Source organism: Panicum virgatum, chromosome 5N, assembly GCF_016808335.1.
Source record: "Panicum virgatum strain AP13 chromosome 5N, P.virgatum_v5, whole genome shotgun sequence".
Lineage (NCBI taxonomy): Eukaryota > Viridiplantae > Streptophyta > Magnoliopsida > Poales > Poaceae > Panicum > Panicum virgatum.
In genome coordinates this window covers 2837118-2849773 of record NC_053149.1, presented here as the reverse complement: position 1 = coordinate 2849773, position 12656 = coordinate 2837118, and the positions used below count along the sequence as shown (strand labels likewise).

The 12656-nt window shown below is 54.7% G+C and overlaps 2 protein-coding genes and 1 pseudogene across 2 annotated transcripts; 1 reads left to right on the top strand and 2 right to left on the bottom strand.

The window, feature by feature from the left end:
• Positions 1–1155: 1155 nt before the first annotated feature.
• LOC120672097 lies at positions 1156–1722 on the bottom strand. The gene has a single exon (XM_039952391.1). It carries the CDS (start codon positions 1720–1722, stop codon positions 1156–1158), a length of 567 nt encoding a protein of 188 aa, XP_039808325.1.
• A 6100-nt stretch (positions 1723–7822) lies between these two features.
• On the top strand, positions 7823–8402 carry LOC120673891 (annotated as a pseudogene).
• Positions 8403–9869: 1467 nt separating this feature from the next.
• LOC120673890 (CBL-interacting protein kinase 5-like) lies at positions 9870–11817 on the bottom strand. Its single transcript, XM_039954931.1, has one exon. It carries the CDS (start codon positions 11484–11486, stop codon positions 10131–10133), a length of 1356 nt encoding a protein of 451 aa, XP_039810865.1. The 5' UTR covers positions 11487–11817; the 3' UTR covers positions 9870–10130.
• Between the last annotated feature and the right edge of the window lie 839 nt (positions 11818–12656).

The window sequence follows — 12656 nt, the reverse complement described above, 5'->3', positions numbered from 1 at the left end:
ATAGCGTGTCTTGGTTTCGGACAACACCTCGCTGATATAGTACACCGGCCGCTGGACGGGCAGAGCCTGACCCTCCTCTTGTCTTTCAACCACGATCACCACGCTAACCACTTGGGTCGTCGCAGCTACGTACAGATAGAGGGGCTCGCCGTCCGTAGGTGGCGTAAGAATGGGAGCATGAGTGAGCGATGCCTTCAGCCTTTCGAGGGCTTCTTGAGCTTCGGGGGTCCACGTGAAGTGCTCGGTTTTCCTCAAGAGTCGATACAGGGGTAAACCTTTCTCGCCAAGACGCGAGATGAAACGGCTAAGGGACGCTAGGCATCCCATGACCCTCTGTACCCCCTTTAAATCTCGGATCGGTCCCATCCGAGTGATGGCCGAGACTTTGTCAGGGTTGGGTTCGATGCCCCGCTGGGAGACAATGAAACCCAAGAGCATGCCTCGAGGCACCCCGAATACGCACTTCTCGGGGTTAAGTTTTACCCCTTTGGCCCGTAGGCAATCGAATGCGATCCTGAGATCGGCAACCAGGTTGTCCGCCTTCCTGGATTTTACAACAATGTCATCGACATATGCCTCTACGCTCCGCCCGAGATGGTCTCCGAAAACGTGGAGCATACACCGTTGATAGGTAGCTCCGGCGTTTCTGAGGCCAAAGGGCATCGTAACGTAGCAGTACATGCCAAAAGGTGTGATAAAAGAAGTCGCGAGCTGGTCGGACTCTTTCATCTTGATTTGGTGGTAACCGGAGTAAGCATCAAGAAAGGATAAGAGCTCACATCCCGCAGTAGTATCTACAATCTGATCAATTCGTGGCAAGGGAAAGGGAACCTTCGGACATGTCTTATTTAGACTAGTGTAGTCCACACACATCCTCCAGTTTCCACTCTTTTTCTTCACTAATACTGGATTAGCTAGCCACTCGGGATGAAATACCTCTTTGATGAATCCGGCCGCCAGAAGTTTCTGCAACTCCTCGCCGATCGCCCGGCGCTTGAGCTCGTCGAAGCGTCTTAGGCGCTGCTTCACCGGCTTGGAGTTGGGTCGGACATCAAGAGAGTGCTCGGCGACCTCCCTCGGTATGCCAGGCATGTCCGAGGGGCTCCACGCAAAGATATCTGCGTTGGCGCGGAGGAAATCGACGAGCACCACTTCCTATTTGTCGTCGAGGGTGGCGCTGATCTGCAACACCTTGTCGTCGGAGTGGCTTGGGTCGAGGGGTACTTTCTTGATGCCCTCGGCGGGCTCGAAGCTCCCGGCGTGTCGGTGCGTGGAGTCTAAGGCCTCGCTCGCCATTTTGTCGAGGGTGGCTGCGAGGGCCTCGTCCTCCGCTTGAGCTTCCGCGCGCTCAACGCACTCGATGTCGCACTCGTAGGCGTGCTCGAACGAAGAGCCGATGGTGATGACGCCCTTCGGACCCGGCATTTTGAGCTTGAGGTAGGTGTAGTTGGGGACAGCCATAAACTTGGCGTAGCAAGGACGACCAAGGATGGCATGATAGGACCCTCGAAATCCCACCACCTCGAAAGTGAGAACCTCCTTGCGGAAGTTGGCTGCTGTGCCGAAGCATACAGGCAGATCGATCTGGCCGAGGGGTTGGACTCGCTTCCCCGGCGCAACGCCATGGAATGGCGACTTGCTGGGGCGAAGCTTGTCCTGTCCGATCCCCATGAGCTCCAAGGTAGGGGCGTACATGATGTTGAGGCTGCTGCCTCCGTCCATGAGCACCTTGGAGAAGCGAGTGTTGCCGATGATGGGATCGACAACGAGCGGATACCGTCCCGGATGCGGGACGTAGTCGGGGTGGTCCTCGCGGCCAAAGGCGATGGTATCCTTCGACCAGTCGAGATAGGATGGCGTGGCTTTGGTAACGGAAAAGACTTCGCGGCGCTCACGCTTGCGCTGCCGAGAAGTCATATTCGTCGTTGTTCCTCCAAAGATGAAGAAGGCGTTCTCCACTGGGGGGAACTCGTCATCTCCACCTTTGTCGTCAGCATCCTTCTTCTTGTCCTCGTCGCGATGCGCGACGCGGTTGTAGTATTTCTTGAGCATCTCGCACTGCTCGAGGGTATGGTTGACCGGGCCCTTGTGGTAAGGACACGGCTTCTTAAGCATGTCGTCGAACTGGCCACCACCGCCTCGAGGGGGGCCTCGAGGTCCCTTGCGGTCTGGGACAGCTACAAAGGCCTCCTCGGAGTCCTCTGCCTGTCTCGACCCGTGCTGGCTTGGTGGGACCGGCTTCTTTCCCTTCTTCCCCATCTTCAGTTTCTTGGCGGGGGCATTGGCCTTGACGCTGCCGCCCTCCGCGGGCGCATCGTCTTTGCGCTTGCTCGATTTGTCGTCGAAGATGGCACCAACCGCTTCCTCGTCGGCGGCATAGTTGGTGGCAGCGTCGAACAACTCATTGGTGTTAACGGGTCGGCTTCTCGCAAGCTCATGCACCAAGTTCCTGCACGTCGTACCCTCGAGGAAAGCGTTAATGACCTCGACGTGGGTGACGCTGGGGAGCTCGGTGCACTGCTTGGAGAAGTGTCGCACGTAGTCACGCAGGGACTCGCGGGGCTTTTGGCGACACCCTTTGAGGTCCCAAGAGTTCCCAGGGCGAACATACGTGCCCTGGAAATTGCCCACGAAGATGTGGACCAAATCGGCCCAGTTGTGGATCTGATCCGCAGGCAGGTGCTCGAGCCACGTTCGTGTGGCATCAGCAAGATGGAGAGGAAGGTTGCGGATGATGGCCGCGTCCTCCGTCGCGCCGCCTAGCTGGCATGCTAGGCGGTAGTCGTTAAGCCAGACTGCAGGATCAGTCTCGCCCGAGTATTTGACGAGGGTGTTGGGTTGTCGGAAGCGCGGGGGAAAAGGCGCGGTTCGAATCTCCCAGCTGAACACCCGGGTGCCCGGAGGCTCTGGTGACTCACCCCTGTCGTGCTCGGGGTCGAAGCGTCCACCCCGTCGAGGGGTGTACCTCCTGCCGTCGATGACGTTGCGGGCGTCGCCGTCGCCAGCGTGCCCGCGAGTGTCACGGATTCGCTCCCTTACGGGAACTCTTCCGATGCGCTCGTGCACCGAGGGTGCCCTCGCGCCGGGCGCTACGGCTGCTTTGCCCTTCGCCGCTGGGGGTGTGTGCACGGAGACCTCACGGTCCTGGTGCGCAGTCCCATCACACTGCTCCGGGGCCTTCGAGCGCATGCGAGACGCAGAACTCTCGGCCTGCTGAACGGCAGCTTGCTCGATGAGCTCCTGTGCCTCGCGGCGCAGGTTGCGGCCCGAAGGTGTCGATGGCTCGGGCATAGCTTGGAGTAGGTAAGCCGCAGCGATGAGCTTCTCGCCCGCCGTCTTCAGTTCCGGAGATTTGTCGACGTTGTCGTCGGCCAGGATGCGCTCCCGGGCAACACGTCCCGCCGCCTGGGCGTGTGCACCAGGCACGGCACGCTGCTGCTCGAGTGCGGCACGTAGCTCCTGGGTTTGTTGACGCTGCTCGTCGAGCTTGGCTCGAAGCTCGTTGAGCTGCGCCAGTTGAGCTTGTCGCGCCGCCGAACTTGACGAAGAAGGGGCCGCAGGCGGGACCACCGATTGCTTTGCCCGTACGTCCGCCCCGCCTTCCCCGTCGTTGCCTGGGGCGTTGTCATTTTGCTCGTCCGCAAGGTCCACCATGAAGCACTCCCGGGAAGGATCGAAATCCCCCTCGCTGGAGTCTTCGGAGCAGGTGAGGCAATAGGCCGTCGCCAGCTGGAACGCGTGGAGAGCGTCGGGGTCGCGGGCCCCGGAGTAGTCCTCGGCCTCCTCGGCTACGAAGTTGGTCATGAAGAAGTCGATGTCGTCGGCGATCGAGCTCGCCGTCTCGGGGTAGGATTCGTCAGGAAATGACGCGATGGGGCTGCGAATCGACCGAAGATGATGACCCGGTAGATCCCCACGCTCGATGAAGTCAGCGATGGTTGACGAGGCGTGGGCGGCAGCGTTGCGCATCCCGAAGGGGAAGGGCGACGCCGAAGTCGAGTCCCCCCGGGAGGCACTAGTGTTGCCGCAGGCGATGGCGCCGGCGCAGATGACGCCGAGGCACGCGATGGCGAAACGGTTGCCCCATTGGCCGTGATGCTGAGTTGCGACACGCCAGCCTCGACCCACGTGGGGGAGCTGTGGCGTGCCGTACGACGCCGCTCCGCGCGTGCTTGTCGCGAACGCTGACCCGAGCGCCTGTTGCGCCGGGCTGGCGAAGTCGGAGTGATGAGGTTGCGTTCGGAGGAGAGGAGCTGCATGAGGTAATCGTTGCCGGTTGTCCTGAACTCGAGACTCCCGAACGAGATCGCGCGTCCCGCTGGAAACGGATCCGAAACACCCATAGGGTATGGGTTCGATCTGCTCGCCATTCCTGGAGATCAAGTGGGAAAAAGAGAGAAAAAGTCACGCAGCGTCCCCTACCTGGCGCGCCAACTGTCGGTGTTCCGACCCGAGGGGCCTGAGTCCCAACTAGTAAATGCTGCGTGTTTCCTCGTCCCAGATGATGATGCAAGAGGCAACACAGTAACGCACGATTTTATCCTGGTTCCGGCCGCGGGGCCGTACGTCCAGCAAAGGGGGTGTGCGAGGGCACTGTATTATCTTGCACCCGGAGTGCTTGTAGTAGGGGATACAAGCAAAGCGAGAGAGGGAGGGAAGCTCCCAAGTCTCTGCTAGGAGTGGAGTCGGTTGAGGTGAGTGCTCAGTAGTGCTGAGGCCTTTCTGAGGGAGAAAAACCGGAGAACCTGCTGCCAACCTTCGATTGGAGAGAGTCGATCAGCCTGCCCAAAAGGAAGCCCACCCCCTTCTTTTATAGTTGTAAGGAGGGGCGGTGTACATGAGTGTAGGGCGCGCGGAAGTCGTCGTCTTCCCCCGAATCGCGGGTATAGTGGTCGAACACTGTAGAAAGTGTACTGTGGGAAGGCGGCGCGCGTCGCTGTCGTCCTGGGCTCCGTCCTTGGCCCTGCGAAGATTGTGCTGATCGTCTCGCAGTGTCCCAGCGGTAGTAATGACGTGGAACGGTCCCGGACCCCCCTGGTCGGGGTGCGAGCGTGCGCACTAGAAGGTCCGGGGGCGCGTGGAAGTCCCGGACCCCACAAGAGGGGGGTCCGGGGTCCCGCCCGCGCATGCAGAGTGCCCCTGTCAGAAGGGCACGTGCCATCGCCAGACCCCTTCCCCAGCGGGAGGTGAGTTCGGATGGTTGATGTCGGCAGAACAGTAACGGGGGCGGCGGCAGCCTATCTTGTCCCGCGTTAAATGCCCACTGTGTTGCTACAGCGACCGGGGTGGCGGAGCGGTGACCGGGGTCGGTGGACGGGACGCCGGCCACCTCCACTGTGGGAGTGGCAGTTTGACGCCGCCCGTCCTTTGAGCCGTGGCGGAGTAGCTGGCCTTTAATGCCTTCGTACGGCGGTTGGTTGGGCGGCGGGGCTGTTTGTCCCTTGTGCCGAGAGACGGCCTCGAGCGATGCGGAGATTGGCCACCCGCTCGAGGGCAGGTCCGCTGTCCTCGAGCGAGGCGGAGATGAGTGACCCACTCGAGGGTAGATCCGCTACCCTCGAGCGAGGCGGAGATTGGTCACCCGCTCGAGGGCAGGTCCGCTGTCCTCGAGCGAGGCGGAGATGCGTTTGCGCGATCGAGGGTCCCGAGGGGAGCCCTCGAGCGAGGCGGAGATTGTCCGGTGGGCCTGAGAGGGGTGCGAATGGGCCACATGCTGGGCTTCTTTGAGTCCTTTCCTCTCTTCCGTATTTGGAAGGAGGCCGGGGGCCTTCGTGGGCCCAGTTGCCTTAACATGTGTTTGTGTTTTCGAAAGTGGTTTTAGTACTCCAATTAGGGTGTCCCTAATTGTGGCACCCGACAACAATGCACAAGAAAACGATTGTGCAAAACTAAATGATTTGACACACAGCCTCAGAGCCTAGCTGACAGTTTATACCAACTCCAGAAAGTACCTGCATTCTTCAGTCAGAACCAGCTGTTTCTTGAAACAGAGAGGGGCTATTACAAATGTGCCAGTTTGGCACAAGTTTAACAGAATGGCATCTGCTACTACGTAATGTATTTTTTCATGACCACAAGTTTGCAACGTACGTACTTCACGAAGAAAAGCCTCTGAAAACAAAGGAAAATTCCACGCCAGCTTTTAGCCGCACCGAAACTCCAACGGTTTGTTTGCGTCAATGCCAGCTAAAACATCAAACTCTGAAGAATTTTGCCAACTAAATCTGCCAAAAGTAGGTGTGCTTGGGGGGCCTGTGCTGTAGGTGCTACTAGGGCTGGAAACGAGCCGAGCCGAGCCCGGCTCGGCTCGGCTCGGTGCGGCTCGGTGGGTGAGCGAGCCGAGCCAGGCTCGGCTCGGTCAAATTGCGAGCTAGAAAAGTTGGCTCGGCTCGGCTCGAACAAGGCTCGCGAGCCGGCGCATCCAGCACAGCCGGCGGCCGTGCGCCTACCCCCGGCACCCCCGCGTCCTCTCCCCCGACCCAATCCCGCATGGCCGCACCGTTTCTTCCACCCCTGCTCGTGCCAGCCGCCGCCCTTCCCGTGCGCCGCCGCCGCTCCTCCCACGCGCTACCGCCGCCGCTCCGCCCACGGGCCGCCGCCGCCCCTCTCGAGCCGCCGCCGCTGCCCCTCCTCCAGATTCACCGCCGGCCCGGGCGCGCGGAAGCCATCTGCCAATCGCTTCGCTTCTCTTCCCTTCCAGGCTGGGGGCTGGGGCAGTGGGGGACCTCGCCGGCGCTTGTGGACTCGGGGGCGGCGCAGCCTCGCCGGTGAACTCGGAGCCCGGAGGCCTCGCGGACACAGGGGCGTGCGGCGCCGTGCGGGTGGGGTGGCAGCCGAGGCGGAGGGGAGGGCGGCGGCCGGCGGGGACCGGCAGGGGGGCGGTCGGCGGGGGCCTGGGGCTTGGGCGCGGGCGCGCGGCAGCCGGCAGGCGCCTAGTGGCGGCGGGCGGCGGGGGAGTGGAAGCCGGCTGGCGGTGACGCGTAGGGGGGGCAGTCGGCGGGGAATGGAAGGCAGGAGGCTGGGTGCTGGGCGGATGGGCCTGCTGGCCTGCGATGGGCCCAGCTCGCGAGCCGCTCGCGAGCCGCAGCGAGCCGGCTCGGCTCGGCTCGCTATTTTGGCGAGCCAGAAAGCTGGGCTCGGCTCGGCTCGTTCTAGGCTCGCGAGCCGCTCCGAGCCGAGCCGAGCTGCTCCGAGCCCGAGCCGAGCTTCGAGCCGCGAGCTTTTTTTCCAGCCCTAGGTGCTACTAGCTACTTCTGGAAGGAGTGGTGTCATGCTAGATACTAAGGCTTTGTTTGTATCAAAGGTTTTTCATAGGAATTTTTGAAGGTTTCCATTCCTTTGGTAAGGAATTGTATGACTACGTTTGGAATATAGGATTGTAGATTTCTCAAACGTAGCATGAGGCCATGAGCCAGTCAGTGTAAGCTGCTGCAGTGCTCTGTCGGCTTATTTCAACTTATTCTCTCTTACAGGATACTATTGAATCAGTTAAAATCAGCCGACTTTTTATACTAGCTGAAACCATTTGAAGACAAACAGTAAAGTATAACTAAATTGAATGGTAAAGACCAATATCGGCAATTGGGATGTGATGTAGTAACTCATCTACAGCTTATGATAGAGAAGCCTTGAGATTGCTGCCAACTGACATTACCCAGTTAAAAGGATTTATGAGTGAAGACATAATTCTTGAGGGCCACAAAGGCCACGTCCACAAAAAAGGCCCATAAAGGTCACTTGCATATGACTTCACACATATGGGCCCAAAGTAGCCCAAGGCCCGTATACACCAGCAGATCAGATCTCCTTCCTCAACAGACAGGCCCGAGAAAAACAGCCGAGGAACGAAGAAGGCCGAGACCCGCAGCCCAGTTAGGCCCCGGCGCTTCCTCCGACCGATTCCGGCGACCTCCCCACCAGGCCACCACCATGGCCGCCGCCGGCGAGGCCTCCAGCAAGCTCCTCCGTTTCCTCTACTTCGTCGGCGCCGGAGGTATCTCATTCCAACAACCTCGTGTACGTGTGTCCTCACTTCTTGTGTGCTTGACCCCGTGACGCCGGTCATTTCTCCCCAGTGATCTGCACCAAGGCCATCAACACCTATCGCGATTACGAGCACAAGAAGGATGCCTCAGCTGCCGTCGCCGCGGCCGAAGCAGCGTTGGCTTCCGCAGCGGCGCCCGAACCCGCGCCTGCAACCGCCGCCGCCGCCGCAAAGCCCTGATTGCGGAGTGGGGCCTATCTTCGCCGGCTAGGGTTATTCGGATGTTGTTCTCCAGAGGAGAAATAGATATTATCTTTTGTTTCTGATATTTTAATTATATGTATCGTACTGTGGTGACATGGTGAATCAATAATAGCCTTTTTTCCCCATGTCGTGATCATGGTGCTACTGGCTTGAATTCGATTGCTTAATTTTTCAATGATGCTTAATGTTATTACACTTATGCTAGCCAAGTATTCGTGGCCATGATGCTTTACCTGTTTGTGTTGTTTATTGTGGTTTTGATTTTATTTACTGGGTTGCTATGCCAATGCGGGAGGATCAGTGAGGAGGTAGTTTATCTGTTACAATTGAGGTATAGATCATGTTTCTCTTATTCTAGGTTCAGGATCTCTATCAGATGATACATGCTAGATATTACAGACCCAGGTAGTTTACAAGTAATAATTGAGGTGAGATAAAGTATTGATTGAATTTGGTGTTTTAGACCAGTTTGCTGCATTTAGCTAGATAGTTCCTTAGGAGCTGCTGCCTGCTGTTTTTCTTTTCCTTTATGCAGCATATAAACTCTCAAGGTCCTTTTATCTATACTTTGCATATCTTTAACAAAATCTATGACAGTTGGAAGCGACTTTTGACATTCGATGAGTTGATCTTACATGGTTCAAAAAAGTTGTTTTTTCATTTTATTTATCGGACAAAGGAATGCTTGTTTGTTTATTTAATTATGAATATATTTCGAGGATCCTTGTTTTATTAGCTTCGTTCAGCAAGTAGATTGACTATGGACAATGATGATGACCAGCAAGTTCTGTTAATAATTATTGAATTGCAAAATGTTTGTGTAACAAAGGCACAATGCTCATTATTTTGGCAAGTGGCGTAAACATTATAATCTACCTTGATTTCACCTATGAAATAGCATTGCCCGTGTGCAGCTAAGAAGTAGCACCGCATTTTCTACTACAAAATTAAGATGTCCCACTTTTACATCTACAGACAACAAGCCGGTGGTTTCAAAATCTTTGGTGATGCACCTTCTATATTTTACTTGCACCTGTAAGGCTATATGCTTTTCATCAATTGCTCCTTTCCCAGAATTTAATATGAATTGTCTGGCAAGAGGTATCCATATGCGGTGGTGCGGCTGTGTACAGTTGTGAGGTGAGTGAGGGTGTTTAGTTTCTCCACATTGCTTGATATGAAGGTATCTATGAAGCTAATTGTACTATTCTTAATCGTTTTTTTTTCTGCTGAATCTGATATAGCATATAGCTTATAAGTGATAATTCCAAGCACACTAAATTTGTCCAAAAATCCTGCCATAGATATTGCTTTCTTCAAGAAGAAATTTTCCTTTCTTATTCATGTATTTACATTTTAATTTGAACATAACAATGAGTTGGACATGCATTGCCCACAATACTTCACCACAGAAATATGTTACTGTATAACGAGGAATCACTTCTGTGGTTTTCTGCACAGCAGATATGTTTATTTTTTCCTTATTAAAGCTGCTTAAATTACCCTTTTCTTTTACAATATGAAATTTCATTTGTGCTATCCATTTATATTTATGTGTTTTACCATTTTAATTTGTACTTTCTGCAATGATATATATTTTTCCTGCGGGCAATGGTAGTTCTGTCCAAGCAACTGGAAGATGACAGTGCTGTTCGTCATGCTTCTATTGGTGAAAGGAACAGGAGTTCTATGTTCAACACTTGCTACTACAAGAAGAAAACTGGCAAAAAGGATCACAAAGAGCCGTACAGCCTGATGCTCAAGGGAGTAAGATCTCAGCCCTTTGAGAAAGGGGGAAAAAGAGAAAGGAAGGCTGATTGTAGTTGCATCTCTGAAGAGATTGCGCTAAGGAAATATCTCGCGACCGACTAAGAGGATGGCTTTAATGTGATGACTCAGCCAGTGAAGGGAGCTTTTCCTCTGATTGACTGCTCCAGCAGATGTCTCTGAGTGAAGGTCTTAGGTCCTTGTTGCAGAACTTTTCGTACTCCAGTGTGTCCCCTGCTGACTTCTTCACCTCGACGACATAAAAGGCTGGTGTCACTTCGAAGATCTCCGCGTCGATTGCGAGCTGCCCTTTCCTCCCTTCTTTGGACCCCTGCAGCTTCACCAGTCCATCCTGTTTCTTCACCATGAAGCGCTCTGTTTCAGCAATCTGCTCTAGTTTTGACACTATTGCTGATGCTGGCTTTTGGGTCATGAACCGTGAATTCGCCTTCTGCTCTTGATTGTTGCCGAACAGGCCTGACAGATCAAATCCTTTGGAATGCGAGATGATGTCAAATGCATTCAAACTTGTTGGCTTCAAAGGGCTGTTTGGTTGTTCCACCTTGTTGGCCTCGTTGTCCCTGTGGTCGGTGCTGAAAGCAACTTGAACATCCTTGAGGCTGTTTGAACCGTGTGACTGTGCCAGCATCACTGCTGGTTTGTACCCCTTCTTGAACCACGGGTGCTCAACCAGCTTCTCGATGGTGATCCTGGTGTTTGGATTTGGATCAAGGAGCCTGGACATGAACTTCCGGATATCAGGAGAGAACCACTGAGGGTACTTGACATCAGCTCTGCTAATCTTGCGGTACATCTCCATTAGATTTGTGTCCTGGAATGGGAGATAGCCGGCAAGAAGAACAAACAGTATGACACCGCAAGACCATATGTCCGCCTTTGCTCCATCGTAGCCCTTCTTGTTGATTATCTCAGGTGCAACATATGCAGGTGTGCCGCATGTCGTGTGCAACAACCCGTCCTGCTTCTCGCACTCCTTGAGGGCACTCAGGCCAAAGTCTGACACCTTGAGGTTACCGTTCTCGTCCACGAGGAGGTTCTCCGGCTTCAGGTCCCGGTGGAAGACGCCTCGGCTGTGGCAGAAATCCACAGCCCCAATCAACTGATGAAAGTACTTCCTCGCAGCATCCTCCTTCAGCCGGCCCCTGGCAACCCTGGCGAAGAGCTCGCCGCCACGGACATACTCCATTGCGAAATATATCTTGCTCTTGCTGGCCATGACCTCGTGCAGCTGGACGATGTTGGGGTGGCGAACAAGGCGCATGACGGAGATCTCCCGCTTGATCTGGTCGATCATGCCAACACGCAGCACCTTCTCCTTGTCAATGACCTTAATGGCCACGCTCTGGTTGGAAGCAAGGTTCCGGGCATGGTACACCTTGGCAAAGGTACCCTGCCCGAGCATGCGGCCGAGCTCATACCGGTTCATGAGGATGGTGGGCTTCTTCTCCATCCTTGTCGACTCGTCGGGGGTGACGACAGCAGCAGCAGCAGCAACAGGTCGAATGGTTCACAAGCGTCTACTCTGTGCCACTTCCTGCCTCTGTCTTCCTCTCTCCCTGGCCAGGGGGAGAGGAAGGAGAGGTGAAGGGCAACAGAGCGGGTGCTTGTGTTTGGAGGACACCAAGACACACAGCTGATGTGCTCGGAATCCTCCAAGGGGGAGGAGAAGAAGAGATGGGAATGAGTCTGTGGCAGTTAAAGTTTTCCCTGCGACATGAGGCCAGGACTCGTTCTTCCTCTGGGGATGGATCACGCTGCCTAAGAATAGGACTGGTATTTGTGTTGGATGGCTGTGGTTTTGGATGCTATTTGTAGGACCACGATCCCCTTGGTATGTGCTGAGTCTGAGTGGTGAGATCAACCATACCATTGTAGTCCCTCTATTCAGTCAGTACACGTGTCTTTCGCGATGAACACGGCTGATCAATTATTTGAAATGTGATTGCATTTGCATCTATGATTGGTTAATTTCCTTTGGAGGATATGAATGATTTTGGACGAGGTGCCATGTGGGGAACTGATTATGGCATGGTGTGTAGCAGCTGCTCGCAACATATATCTAACTGTGCATGTGGCCATCAGCTGACCATGTCTGGGTGCTTCTTCTATGAATGAAAAGAGTAAAACACGTTAGGTTCTCTTTGAAGGACGGTTTGGCGAGTTGAGATATAACAAATAACATGCACGTGTATGCGTACGTTCTTGGACAGTTTGGCCGCCGTTGATCCAGATATGGTGGCATCTGGACGCTACTGCTACCAACCTGTCTTCCTCTGCATCTTTTTGGTGTATTTGTAAACTTCTGAATTTGAATTGTTGCGTGTCTCTGTGAGCTGTGACTGAATCCACGAAATCGCCCTTCTTGTATTCAAGCATAACTGGGAGAGCACTTGGTTCGCAAATTTGCAGGTTTTTGACGAATTGCACCATCCCGTCCTTGCTTGTGCATGTCAGCTTTTACCACTCGCTGGCTTGCCCTTGGCCACAGGTGTGTAAGCCTGACTGCAACGTGTGATGAGATAAGAATCCGGGCGCGACCATGAACCAAAGCACCGAACATAAACGACACTGGCATACTAGGATTCAAATCATGTGCAGGTCGCTTTGGTATGTCGTCATT